The sequence below is a fragment of the Phocoena sinus genome, chromosome 4 (assembly GCF_008692025.1).
Source record: "Phocoena sinus isolate mPhoSin1 chromosome 4, mPhoSin1.pri, whole genome shotgun sequence".
Lineage (NCBI taxonomy): Eukaryota > Metazoa > Chordata > Mammalia > Artiodactyla > Phocoenidae > Phocoena > Phocoena sinus.
In genome coordinates, this window is record NC_045766.1 from 144,131,197 (window position 1) to 144,144,951 (window position 13,755).

General features: G+C 63.2%; 1 protein-coding gene across 6 annotated transcripts in view; it reads left to right on the forward strand.

Moving 5' to 3' along the window:
- Positions 1-471: 471 nt before the first annotated feature.
- GATD3A (glutamine amidotransferase like class 1 domain containing 3A) overlaps positions 472-13,755 on the forward strand; it is a 34,435-nt gene continuing 21,151 nt past the window's right edge. For 2 of the 6 annotated variants that reach the window (XM_032630078.1, XM_032630079.1), the window contains exons 1-7: positions 477-693; positions 903-955; positions 2,378-2,491; positions 3,401-3,520; positions 5,883-5,975; positions 8,534-8,690; positions 9,809-9,904. In XM_032630078.1, coding sequence (XP_032485969.1) covers positions 520-693; positions 903-955; positions 2,378-2,491; positions 3,401-3,520; positions 5,883-5,975; positions 8,534-8,690; positions 9,809-9,904 — 807 coding nt within the window. In that variant the 5' untranslated portion in view covers positions 477-519. Of the gene's footprint in view, positions 694-902; positions 956-2,377; positions 2,492-3,400; positions 3,521-5,882; positions 5,976-8,533; positions 8,691-9,808; positions 10,329-11,007; positions 11,167-13,755 lie in introns of those variants that run through there. The other 4 variants (XM_032630077.1, XM_032630075.1, XM_032630081.1 and 1 more) reach the window with 4 other exon arrangements.

Here is a 13,755-nt window from a genome sequence, read left to right on the forward strand (position 1 = left end):
CTGTGATAAACCTCTTTCTCTGCAAAGACCTGGCCTCATACCTGGCCTTCCCTCTGCACAACCAGATGGGTTACAAAAGGACCCACGTCAATAGAAAGGCGAAGAGCAGCAGGGGGAGGGGCGCCGGGCTGCTGCAGCGGGAGGGCCTCACTCCGGCCTGGACTCAGCGGCCGGGAAAGGGGGGCGCAGATGAGAACTGGACACTTGGGCACCGGCCACTCGGTGTCGCGGAGTCACGTTGAGGCCTCATGACGACACAAGTTAACTCCAGAGCCCGTATCTCAGCACAGCGCTTCTCGGCAACCGCGACCCTGCGCGCCTCCCGGCGACGCCGCCGCGGGGCGGGACGGGGGCGGTGCCCAAAGCCGCGGGGACCCGCTGCGGAGCCACGAGCCCTTGCCGGGTTGAGCGCGAGCCACGGGCGACTGCGCAGGCGCGGCCCCGCCCACCGGCGCGCTCGCGGGCAGGGCGGCGGCAGTGCGCAGGCGCGGCCTCGCTCACCGTGACCCTGCGACCTCGATGTCCTCGCGCAGGATGGCGGCCCTCCGGGCTCTGGTGGCGTCCAGGCTAGCGGTGACCGCCGCCTTCGCGCCGCGCCCCGGCCTGCGTGCGCTGCCGTTCGGCGGACCGGCGCAGTCCCCGCGCGCGGCCCTCCACGCCTCCGCGCCGCGCCCCGTGGCCAGGGTCGCAGTGGTGAGCGGACGGGCGGGGCGTGGGGAGGAGGGGCGGGGCGCCGAGGTCGGCCTTCCCGCCCTCCCCGTGACCGCGGGCGGCCCCTCCGACCCCCCTGCCTCCCTCGCGCTGACCTCCCTCTCCTCCAGGTCGGCCCCTCCCTCTGCGGGAGGCGGTCGGCCCGCCCGGTGGACCGCGTGACCCCAGAGACCGGCCCTCCATCCCTGCAGGTGCTGTCCGGATGCGGGGTCTACGACGGGACAGAGCTCCACGAGGCCTCATCGTAAGCCCCTGGGCGGCTCGCCCTCGGGAGGGTCGGTCCCCCTTTTCCTGAACCGTTCGGAGAAGCCGTCCTGCTGGTTAGGAAGGCAGAGAGGACTGCTGGACCAGACCCAGGGAGGCGCGAAGGACAACGTTTAAACTCAATGCGCGTAACGTACAGGGATGCACAAAAAGAGCTTTTTAGTATCACCTGTGATGTTGTCACACAGTGGTAACCAATTAACATCTACTCTGCTGTTTTTCCACACCCACGTGTTGTAAACATTGGGATCAAACGGTCCTGCGAGTTGGAAATCAGAGAGCTCTTTTCCGTCTTTACAGCATGATTTTTAAGGGCTGTGTAGTGACCTCGCTGTAGACCGATGTCATTGGGGTAGTCTGTCAGCTGTTGCCGAGTAGTTTGTCCTTTGATCGATTTATTTAAAAAGTTCCCGTGAGCAGGACCGTGTAGGGGCTGTCAGGTTCAGAGTTAGTTGAGGGGGAGAGTTAGGTAGTGGTTGGGGAACACACCCCTCCCAATTGCGGGGCCTCGCTGTTCCCCGGAGGAGCCTGAGGCTGGTGGCTGGGGGTGGCCGCTGGGCGTGGCCAGCGGGTGCTGGCGGTGGCCGGACAGAGAGTGAACTTTAGAGCGTGCTGGGCTGGTGGGTGGAGAGGGCCAGGAGTTTCCTGATGGGGACTGAGCCGGGTGGGGCAGGAGAGAGGAGGCGGCGAGGAATAGCCAGCAGCGTGAAACCTCCCGGGCAGAGCGAGGAGTTGTAGGTCGAGTGCCCGCGAGGTTCCGAGGAGCTGAACCCCAGTCCGGGGGTCCCAGCCCTGCCAGGGGACAGCTGTGATCTGTCTTGGCGTCTCGTGTCTCTTCTCTCTCTGGAAGTGGGTAGTGACAGCACTGCCAAGGACAGATTTCGTGCCAGTGTTTGGACTCGGACCTGCCGCAGAGCAACCCTTGGTAGATGCTGGCATCAGTAGCAGCCCCCAGGGTCGCCTGGGTGTCTCCCACCCCCATGAGGGGAAGGTTGGGGAGACCAGGAGCTGAACTTACTTTGGAGACTAAAAGCCCTCCTCAACCCCTCGAGGCCATTGTGGATTGGCCCATGGGAGGAAGAACACCCAGAAGGAGCCTGGGAATGCAGACATCCAGGCTGTGACAGTTGCCAGGTCACCCGTCCCTACGGCCTGGTTTGTAAAGGGAGCTTGGGGGCGGCTAGCTGGTCTCCACAGGCCAGTTCAGTGACAGCGAACTCAAATAGAGGGCATTTGGGTCGTTAGCAAGCCAATCGTGACTTTTTGCAAAGCAAGGAGGTTGTTAACCTATGTGAGAAGTGTATACTTGTCAGTCACCTAAAACACTGTTTTTAAACACCCGGTGGCAGGTAAAGCTGGGCCAGGCACATGTCAGAGTCTGGTCTGATTCCCTCCTGTGCAGGATACTGGTTCACCTGAGCCGTGCGGGGGCCGAGGTCCAGATCTTCGCTCCTGACATCCCTCAGATGCACGTGATTGACCACACCAAGGGGCAGCCTTCTGAGGGCGAAACCAGGTACGGGCCCCTCCTCGTCGCCCTTGAACGTGCACGGGTTGAAACTCCCCAAGAACCTGCGCACGGTTGCTTCGTCTTAGCTGGGAGCCGAGTCCACGTTTAAGGGGACTTGACAGCAGTGGTCCTGACGCTGTGCTGGACCGCAGGACGTCTCTCGCCGTCCAGCACTGTTGGAGCAGTGGAGGAAGTTTCCCCCTGAGTGAACTCCTTGCGCCTTCATTCTTACCGAAGGCCCGTGCGTTCATTTGGTCTCAAACCTCATCCACCCGTTTGGACCCACATATCTGTGAGCAGCTCCCACCGGCACTTCTGTTCCTGAGGGGAGTGCGGCCCTGGCCTCGCATCCGCTGAGACCCACCTCCCCGCTCCGGCCTGGCCCAGACTGCAGGGCGATGGCCCCTGGGGGCTGTGGTTCCCAAGTGCCCTCCAGCGGGTGCAGACAGTGAGAGATGCGGCGGTGGGAAGGAGCCGCGGTGCCGTCTCCTGGGGCTGCGGCCCAGTCAGGACCCGGACCCTGGGCCGCGCAGCCGGGGCTGGGAGCAGCTCCCTCTGCGGCCGGTCCGGGGCTGCCTCACTCGTCCCTCAGAGTTGCTTCTTAACGCTGCCCCCGCGGTTCCATCACCGTCCGTTCCCAGCGCCAAATGCTCCCTGGTGGCCCTGCCTGACACAGGAGTCCAGGTGACTGGGCGTGGTGGTTCGGAAGCGCCCATCTGAAAGGGCTCCAGAGGATGTTTCGAGCACAGACCCGCTGTGGTCACTGTCGCTGTGGCGCCTTTTCTGGGGAGCGACTCGCACCGCCTGCGAGCCGGGAGGACAGGTCCTCTTGTCTCACGGAGGCTCCTTCCTGCCCCGTTCTCCCGTCTGCCCACACACTGAACCTGCTGGGGGCCTCTCTCTGCTCTTCCCCAGGAATGTTCTGACTGAGTCCGCAAGGATCGCCCGTGGCAAGATCACCGACCTGGCCAAACTCAGCGCTGCTAACCACGACGCGGCCGTCTTCCCCGGGGGCTTCGGAGCCGCCAAAAACCTGTACGTGTTTCGGCTCGGGGCTCTCCTGCTTTTTCCCTGGACTGTTAGATGGGATGCGGTGGTGATGGGAACAGCTCTTGGGGGGTCTGGCCCAGCGACGACACAGCTGCCCCATGACAGGGAACCCCGGTGGGAGGAGGCTCCTGGGACCTGGCCATCCAGGTGTGGTGCTAGGGGGTCTCGTCACATCAGAACCTGTCCGTGTACGCGTTCCCCACAGACACCTGCTCTCCTGTGGACCTTGCAGTGCGGAAAAGTGCCTTTCTGGTTGGGCCGTTTGGAGGACGGTCCTGACCAGAGGAAGGGAGATCTTTTTTTTTGCTGTTTGGGTTGTTGCCACGGTAACTGGACCTCAAGCCTAGGAGGCCATCACACCGCAGCTGTGATGTACTTTGGGTTTCAGGTTCTCTTTTTGTTCTCTCGTTCCCTTTTTTCTTCTCCGCGTTTCATGGAAATTTTCTTGCGCTGGCCTTGCTGGCCCAGCACATCCCTTCCGACGTGGTGTGGGGCTGCTGCTCCCGTGACGGAGGGGACTTGAGGGCTGCAGGAAAGCACCCAGCAGCTGCGCCCCGCGGCCTTGGGGCTTTAAACATGGGGCAGCATGCATCACAGCCTGGACTACGTGCGTTTTGGTCAGTTGACCGCTTGGTCATTGAGGTTCCCGCAGCAGCGCGAGGGCCTCCCAGCTGGCGCTCTGTCTGTCCGGGCGCCGTGCACCCAGGAGCGGGGGCAGAGGCGGTTACGTTCCCTGAGGTCCACCTCTGCGCTCGGTCCTTCCGCGTCCTGACATCTTGAGGCTCCTTTCTGCTTGCGGCCGTCACCAGAGCACCTCTTTTCTCCACGTTCCCACCGGTTTTCCCACAGTCCTTCCTCCCTCCTGGACCCCTGCCCCGCCTCGTGTCTACCCTCTCTCCCAGAGCCAGCCCGGGAGTGCTTTCCCTGCATCGCCATCCTCCTGAGCCCCCTGGCAGGAGATGGCGGATCACAGTCTGTGTCGGCTGGCCTTGTCCTTCTTACAGGACCGGGTTTCTTTCTCTGAAAGATGAGCTGGATTCACAGACCCTGTGCCTTCCCTCAGCCCTTAGACCTCGCCTGGCGTGAGGGTAGCTTGAGGGTTCGTTGGGGTTATGTCCCTGGCGTGGCTGACAGCCTGCCTCGGGTGACTTAGTGGTGGTGCGTCTCGGTGTACAAGGAAGCAGGGCCTTGGGTCAGCATCCACGTCTGTGACCTCCCAGACCCCTGGGGGAAGCTGTGATTTCTGGCCACTGGTCCCTGTCTTTCTGACCTTTCCAGAGGAGAGGCCGGCTCGTCAGCGGTCTGTGCGGTGCACGGCGGGCAGCAGGCGAGGGCTGTGTGACACATTCACTGTGGAGACCCAGTTCTTCCTGCTTGGGACTGCAGGATCACCTCTGGCAATGCTGCTAGCCTTTTATTTTCCGAGAGATTCACGTATATGTCTGCGTTAAAAATCCAACCAGATGGTAGCCTCTCGTCCTGCACTTGGTGTCTTTCACTTAACGCTGAGGCTAGTCCCTTAAACGTCTGGCAGCCGCACACACAGATCCCGTTGTGTAGGCGACCCAGTGCTGACGGGACTCCCAGACTTCCCGTTCTCTCTTTTGTCTTATACCTTTTGGAGGTACGACTGATGTACGTGTATTTAAAGTATATAACCTGACCTGTTTTGAGACGCTTATGCACCCTGAGAAACCACTTCAGGGTAGCCGGCATCCCTCACACCCACAGGTTGTCCCGTCGTGCGCGCGACGCACGGGGTGCCCGGGGCAGAGGCATCAACCACGTGAACGAGGCGGAGGAAGCCCGGGATGGGGCTCCTGGCAGAGAGGCGTGGCCTTTGAGATTTGATGGGTCTGAGTTTGCCTTCCAAAGAGACGGTACTGGCGTGAGCCCACCGACCGGGAGGGAGGCCATTCCAGACACCCCAGCGGTCTTGCTGTGGTGAAAAAGACGGCGTCTTGTTTGATTTGGGTTTCTTCTCCTTGTTAATGAAGTGCAGGATCTGTCACGGGTTTTGGGCCAGTGGTACGTCCTGCCGTTCCTGGGTGGGCCGAGCTCACGGCCCGAGCGCCTGCGTGTCAGCTTCCCCTTCACCTCTGCTGGCCTTCCTGCCTTTAACCTCCCACGCTGCTTTATGTTTCAAAAAACAGAAAAAAATACACACGTGTACGTGTAATTACATGAAAGGCCGTGCACACGTACTTGCACACACATGTCACTTTCTGCAGTTGCTGAGAAGTTCGTGGAGCATGCAGGATCCCGGGGGGTGGGGAGTGGGGCTGGGGGCTCCCCAGGCAGGCAGGTGTTGAGCCCTGCGGTCTAAGGAAGCCTCTTCTCGTGGCAGGAGCACATTCGCCGTAGACGGGGGCGACTGCAAGGTGAATAAAGACGTGGAACGCGTCCTGAAGGAGTTCCACCAGGCCGGGAAGCCCATCGGGTACGTGTGGCCCAGCGGGCCCAGCAGTGGTGGAGGGAGGGCGGTGGCCGAGGCCGTGGCTCACAGCCAGGAGCTGGTGCCTGGAGCTCTGTGGTCTTGGAGACCCTCAGCCCCTTTCCTTGTTATAACTGAGGGGGTTTCGTGTGATCTCACAGGCGCCTTCCTGCTCTGAAAATTCTGTGGTCGTGTGGTTATGTTAATTTCTCCTGATGACTTAGGAGGGGAGGGGATGATCCTCTCAGGGTCTAGAAGGTTCCCAAGTCCTTCCGTGGCCCCCAGCCTTTGCCAGTCCTCTCCCCATGCCTGGCCTCCGCCTTCCCATCCTGGCTTGGAGCAGCCGCTCGGCTAGCTGGCCCCCGTCCTTCCTCATGCCACGGCTGCCGTGAGCACCATTCCCAACCCCTGTCGCTCTCAGCTGCCCTTCCTTGGGGACCGGATCCTGCGGTGGCCACACACTGGGCCCACATTCATGGGCCCAGCCACTGCTCACAGCCCGGCCCGGGGTCCTCGGCCTGGCAGACGGGAGAGGCCAGTCGTAACCCACACCAGGAGGTGCTTGCAGACGAGTGATGGCGACCCCGTCGTCAGACCTGCTTGTTAGGCTGCCCTTCCCACGAGCGTCCTGGGGGAGGGCTCCTCGGTGCTGCTTTACCACGGACGTCGGCGCACGACGCCGGTGCTGGAGCGTGTGGGTCGCACGCTTTGGAGTCATCCCTGGCTGGGGAAGTCCTCCCAGGAGCACAGTGGTGCACAGATGCACTAAGAACAAGATCTGCCAGGCTTTCCATCACATGGCTGCTCGCTGCCTCCCACTGGAAACTGGAGAGGCATGAGGGTGTTAGAGCATTGGGTCTGAACGGGGCACAGAGGCTGCAGAGGACAGTCCACCAGGGGCAGCGTCCTTCCCAGACCTGCAGACACTCACTGGAGGCCCTGCCCGCTCAGCGTCGCGGGCACCCCCACCAGCGGCCGTAGCCCAGGGGCATGCCTGCCCTCGCAGCGCCCAGCCGATCACCTCCTGGGGGCCCCGCTGGGGCAGCACCGGTGTGTGGGGGCGAGCGCCCGGGGGGGACCCAGCTCCCTTTCTCTAAAAGGTCAGCACGACAAACGGGACAGAAGCCCAGCAGATTGGCCACGTCACGGCAGGCACCCTGTACACTCGAGTGAACAGGCGCCTCTCAGCTGAGCTGGAGAAGAACCCGGGTCACCCTGGGGTGGAGGGTGCGGGACGGTGACACGGTCCTGTACCGGCTGCCGTGTCACCGTGGGCAGCTCCGTTCAGCCCCTCGTGCGGCAGGCTACGCGTCTGTCTCTAAAAGCAGCAGCGCTGTCTGGCCGCGTGCAGAACGCCCTTTCCGGGTCGGGGCACCTCACGCCCCCCTTCCGGGCCGCCCGTCACTCCTTGACCTGCTCGTCAGAAGCACGGACAGAGCGAGGGGTCCAGCCGGCTCTGCTACCTCGGCGCAGTGCGGGAGCCCCCGGCCAAGGACGGGCAGGCAGCCCAGCCTTCGTCTCGGGCGTCGCCCGCAGAGTCAGGTGCCTGGGGACCTGCTGATGTGACAGATTCCCGAGATGGCCGTTGCGATGGCGCTCACCGGCTCGGGGCTGAGGGGGTTTGTCTCGTGGTCCCTGACCAGGAGTTGTGGCAGTTGTCTCGGCACTGAACGAGCGTGTAGGTGTGTTCTCAGCACGTTGGGTTGCGGTCAGCTCAGAGGACCAGTTGAGCAGACGGGGTGGCGGGCGCAGCCCAGAGGGGTGTGGACCCCAGGGGAGGGGGACCGGCCCGGCTGGAGCAGCTGTGGCAGGCAGCACGCGTGTTCTCGCGGGGGGCAGGGCCCTGGTGACGCCCTGGCTGCTGGGGGCCTCCGTGTTGGCTGATCCAGGGGCCCAGGAGCTGCCGGTTGGGGCCCCCGGTGAAGAGCAGGACCTCGGAGGAGCCCCGAGGGCAGGCATCCGGCGTGGACCCGCAGGGCTTGGACGCCTCCGGGGCAGCCTGCTCCCGGGGATCTGGGGAGGGTTTGGCACACTGCCAGGACCGGGCCCCTGGATCCGCACCGGCAGGTCAGGCGAGGCTGCTGCTTGGCCCGCGTCCCCTCCAGAGAAGGGGATGGGTCTCAGCCGGTCAGTACAGCTGGGCTGCTCTGTTGCTGTACGATAAACCACCCTAAAGCTCGGGCTGAAGACAGCGCCGCCGTCTGTGGCCTTCTCTCCGGGTGGGCCTTTGCACCCTGGGCACCGTGTCGGGTGCCTGGTGCGTATCTGGCAGCCGGGGCTCAGCTGGCTGCCCTCCGCCGCTCTCCAGCCTGACGCCGGGTGCCTGGAGGCTGCCACGTGCTCCACCAGTCACAACTGCCACAGGCAGCCCAGGGGCAGGGGCAGGGGCAGGCTCCAGCCCGCGGAGCTGGCACAGGCTCTGGCACTGGGTCTTCGTCCCCGCGGCATTGGTGTCTGTGCCCCTTTCTGAGGCTGACCGCCTTCTCTAAGCGTGACTTGCTGGGCCCCCGGCCTGGCGGCCACATTCACATCCCTGAGCTGATCCTCCTCTCCTCGCCTTTCAGCCTGTGCTGCATCGCTCCCGTCCTCGCGGCCAAAGTGCTCAGAAGTGTCGAGGTCACCGTGGGCCGCGAGCAGGAGGAAGGCGGCAGGTGGCCGCACGCCGGGGCCGCGCAGGTCATCAAAGCCCTGGGTGCCAAGCACTGCGTGACGGGAGTGACCATATCCTTCCAGCAGCGGGGGCGACGTGGGAAACCGCTCTCTGGCCCCTCGGGGCCACCCTGGGGTGCTGCACAGCCAGGGCGACCAGGGCATGTGCGTGGAGGGGCGTAGCACCCGAGGCTGTGACCCCTCCGCCGTGCAGTGGTCACGTTCCCAAGTCCCCGCAGTGACGCTGGCTGAGCTCTGCACACCCCAGGCCGGGGGTTCGGTGGGTCGGGTGAGGAGACGGCCGTGGCTCGCGGCGGGTGGGTAGGGCACTGCCTGTGGCGGAGGGAGAGTGAGTACCCGGTGCCGGGCCAAAAGCCGGGGTGGAAGACGCGAGGGCTGCTTGTCCTTATCTGGTGGCAGTCCCCTGGGTGGCGCAGACGGAGGGCCACCCCCGGCAGCCTTGTCGCCCCCATTTCTCCTGCAAGCGGGTCCTCTGTGTCCTGAGGTCACCAGGGTGCGCTGCGGGTGTAGAGAGCCTCAGGCCACAGGCTACCCGCCTACCAGCTCTGCGCCTGGACCCGAGGGTCTCCATGGGGGCCGCAGTCAGAAGCAGACGAGTGCGGGGCCCCAGGAGGCGCAGGAGACTCCGGGCGTCTGTCCCGGCCGGGGCGCGCTCCTCGGTGTGTCTCTGCTTGCGGGCAGTTTCAGGTGTGAATGTCCCTCCCCTTCCAGCACAGAGCGGCCAGCCCCGGACCTGGGGCTTGGCGTTGGCCCAGGAAGCAGGTCTCGGGGAGGAGGTGAGGCGCCTCTGTGCTGAGGCTGGAGCCCGGGTCCGGTTGCCCCGTGCTCACAGCGGGCGTTCGGACAAGCCTCTAACTCAGTCTCTTGACGTGAAGGATGGCGGTGCTGTGCTGCCTTCAGGGTGGCCCCGGGGTCCCGCTGGCGCTCGGGCGTCCGGCCCGCGTCTGCAGCCATGGGTCCCGTGAGGCCCACTGCTGGGACGCGTGTTAGGAAGCAGCCTGTGGGGCCAGGTTCCAGGGTCTTCAGTTAGAGTAGCGCAGGGGGTGCAGAAAGCCCCTTCCAGGTGACGTGGGGGTGGGGGTGGGATGTGCGTCTGGGAGGGGGTGAGCGGTGCTTGACACGTGCCGTCTGCTCCAGCTTTGCGGAGTTCTTCCGTAACCCGTGTGCACGAGGCTCACGTGGACCAGAAGAACAAGGTGGTCACAACCCCAGCCTTCATGTGTGACACGGCCTTCCACCACATTCACGACGGGCTCGGGGCCATGGTGAGCAAGGTGCTGGAACTCGCCAGCAAATGAGGCCCTCGGTGCGGGGCTGCTCGCCTGTCAGCTTGCAACCGGGCAGGAATTGATTTCTTTGCTTAAACCTGCAGGCGTTTTCTTTGTAAGGAGCGCGCTCGCGATACGCTCGGGGTCAGGGGTAGACTCCCTCTCAAGGAGTGAGGCCGGGACGGCAGGGCCCACCGTCTGAGGGGCGCTGGCACCTGGCCTCGTGTGCAGCTTCAAGCTTGAGATCAAGTCTGCCTTTCTGCGCCAGCAGAAGGGCGAGAGAGGACGGCAGTCCTAGGCCGGGCTCGCGTCAGAGCACCTCACTTAGTATTTGGAAGGAAACAATCTTTAAGTTTGTAAATCTAATAATCAGGAAACCAGAATACCATCTCATCGACAATTAAAGCTTCTCCAACCCGGAGCGAGCACGTGTTAATTAGAACAGTCAGCGGCTTTCTAGAGCAGGCAGGCCCTTTGGGGAGAGGAAACTTCTTTCCGAAGCAGACATGGGCAGTTCTGTTCCAGGCCCCCTGAGCCCAGCAGGTGAGGGCCACACACGAGGCTCCGTACCTTAGGCTCAGGTCTCCTTGTTTCAGGAAGGGAGGGTGCAGGTGCTCAGTGTGGACCTGCAGGTGGGCCCAGGCCCCGGGAGGGGGGCGTGGGCCGTGCGGGAGGAGCGATGAAGTGTGAGCCGGCAGGCTGGCTGGTGCCTGTGGGCCTGTGGCTTCTGTCCTGGGACGGTTCACGGGGGGCTTCTCCCGTCACCGCGCAGCCCCGCTGGCCTGTCCTCCGTGACCCAGGATGGCGCCCCGGGTGCTCGGTGCCGCCACGTCATCTGGTCCTGAGAAAGCTTCAGGGGCCGATGCAGCGGGCTGTTTAGTTGGGTCCAGTCCACGGTGAGCTGTGTCCTGGTGGCCTGGGGATGGAGTGCAGTCACAGGTCTCCCACGCCGCCCCTCACCCTGCCCCACCGACGGACACGCCTCTAGCAGTTTTCCAGGGTCTGAGGGAGCTCGGGGAGGGCCGGGCCTGTGGAAGGAGCTGTAGAGCCTGAGACCACGCCCACCTGATCCGCTTAGCTCCCTTGGTATCTCACGTCAGGCAGTCTTCCCTGCACGGCAACTCTGTTCTCTGGTGGCCTGTCCTCCTCCCACGACGCTGGGTCCCACGGGACACAAGCCCCTGAGGCACACCTGCAGGCACCAGCCACACTGGCCAGCATCGTCCTTGCTCAAGAGAGCCTTGCAGGGCCCATCAGAGGTGAGGTTAACAGCTCATCCTAAGAAATTTGTTCACTGAAACATTTTGTACAGATGTGTGTGTGTGTGTGTGTGTGTGTGTACACGTGCACGTAGAAGAATGCAAAATCACAGGTGTGCACCTCGGTGAGTTTTCATGGAATGACCTGCCGCCTGGATCCAAAGACCACAGCATCACCTGCCCAGGTCCGCTCTGCACCAGGGGGATGCCCAGGCGATGGTGTGTGTCCTGGCACACGTTTCTTTTACAGAGACGTTTCTGGAGGGTTCTCCGCTGGCCGTCCGTGTCCCGTGAGCGTGGCCCCTGGGGAGCGTGCCGAGGGTGTGGCCCCTGGGCTCCGGGTGTGGCGTGGTGTGTTCAGCTCCTGTGTGCCTCGCCCAGGATGCGGGCGTCTGGCCCTGGGGTCTGTTGGACCTTCTTTTTTCATTCCTGCCACCTCGGTGGCTGTGGAAGGTGTTCCCGTGGTTTTCTCAGGCCTCTCCCTCATGTCCGCTGAGGCCCCATCTCCTCTCTGTTTATTTCCTGGCCCTTTGGGGACCCTCTTTGGCAAAGCGTCTGTTGGAGTTTCGGGCCGTTCGCTATCGGTTGTCTGTCCGCGTTTGGTGATTGGAGCTACTTTGTGCTCTGGTTATAGGTCCTTTGTCAGTTCAATGGATCGCACGTGTTTTCTCCCGCTTTGTCTTTTCGTGCCGAGTGGTCTTGATGAGCACATCCTGCTGATTTAATGTTAGCCTGTTGATCACCCTTTACCGTTTGTGTTTTTCTGTCTTTCTGTGGAAGAAAACTCCTTCCCGCAGGAATGAGGGCATTTTCCTGTGTTATCCTCGTGTTAGCGGTTGTTTCGCCTCTTGTGTTTAGATCAGCGGTTCGTCTAGAATTGGTGTTGATGAGTCATTCTGCTCTGCATTTGATTCATCGCTTCTGGAAATGCCAGGGGATGTGCCCACAGAGCAGAGTGGGTGGGCTCCAGTGGCCACCTGGAGCCCTGCTTGCCTGAGTTTATCTCACAGGCGCGGGGCGGGGGCGGTCTCAGGGGCAGTGGGGCATCAGTGCCCGAGGGGTGGAGACCCCCAGGGAGCAGGCTGCCTGGATTCCACCTCCTCTGCTGCCACCTGCTGGGAGCCGGCCAGAGGGCAGGCGGCTGGAGAGGGAAGGGCAGACTCACAAGGAAGTCCCCGGAGAATGTTTGTGTGGTCACTCCGTGTCACCTCACAGTTCCCTGTTGTCCACCCTGGACTTTTCCACACGAAATGCCTGGTCGCCCGGTCCAGCATGGCCACCACGGGGTGAAGTCCGGTGACAGCCAACACGCTGTCCTGTCGGCATTGCATCTGCCCGCTTAACCCTGGCGCCAGTCCTGGGCGGGGGTCCGCGAAGGGGGGGCCTGGGTCAGGCAGAAGGGCCGGCAGAGAACCTGGCTCTGGAAATGTCTGAAACGTTCCAAAGCCCGAGAGGGGCCCCAGCAGCCCAGAGCCAGAGGGAGTCCAGGCACGAATTCGCTTGACGGGGATTGAGCGCCTGCTCCTTGCCAGCAGCGTCGCAGGGCTGGGGGTCGGGGGTCGGGGACGGGGACACGACCCTGCACTCCCGGGGCCCGGGCTGGGGGCTGGCGGGTCCGCGAGCAGGTGATCCAGGGGCCTGAGGGTATCGGGGGACCCGCCGGGCAGGAGGGTGGTCAGGGAAGGGGCAGGCACCGTCTCAGCAAGGACCAGAGGCAGGGTGAGCAGCAGGCCCGACGGGGACGGGCCTGGGGAGCTCAAGGGCAGCCGGGGCGTGGGGGTGCCTGGAGGCTCCTTGGCGGGGACCAGGCTGCCGGGGGCGCTGCAGAGCCATCCTTGGGTCTGGTGCAGACTCCCAGGATTGACCAGGCCTGGCTGGGTGGCCTCCTCCTGTGGGCACCACGGGCACCGCGGGGACAGGGCTGGTCATCTGCCTGTGGCCCTCCGGGACCCCACCGTCCCTGCCCTTTCCCCTGTCTGTTTGGGCCCCTTCGTTGGCACCTCTTCACTGCCCCTGCAGGCCCTTCCACCTGGAAAGCCTGGCACCCCGTCTATATCGCCAGCCCCCTCGGCCCTCAGCTCCCTGTGCCAGGGCCCCTCTGCAGAGGGCTTGCCACAGCTCACGGTCTGTGGCCTGTGTGCGCACGCTCACGTGTGCACGCGTGTGAGGCTCGCTGACCAGCGTGGGGTTTACTCGGAGGCCCCGTGCCGCCCTCACCTCAGCTCCAGGCCGTCCAGCAGAGCTGGACGACCCCTGCCCTTCCACAGCTTCCTATTCCTGCAAGACTTCCTTGATAACACGTTTTTTTGTTTGTTTTATATAAACTTTACTCTTTAGAGCAGTCTTAGGTTCACAGAAGAGTTGACTGGAAAGTACAGAGAGTTCCCATACCTTCCCCCACCCCGCCCCGCACACAGCCTCCCCCGTTGTCAGCATCCCCACCAAATGGTGCGTCTGTTACAGTCCATGAGCCTGCACGGATGCGTCGTCATCACCCTGAGTCCACAGGTTACGTGGGGCTCACTCTTGGTGGTGTGCATCCCATGGGTTTAGACAAACGTGTGATGACGCTGACCCACCACTGTAGTA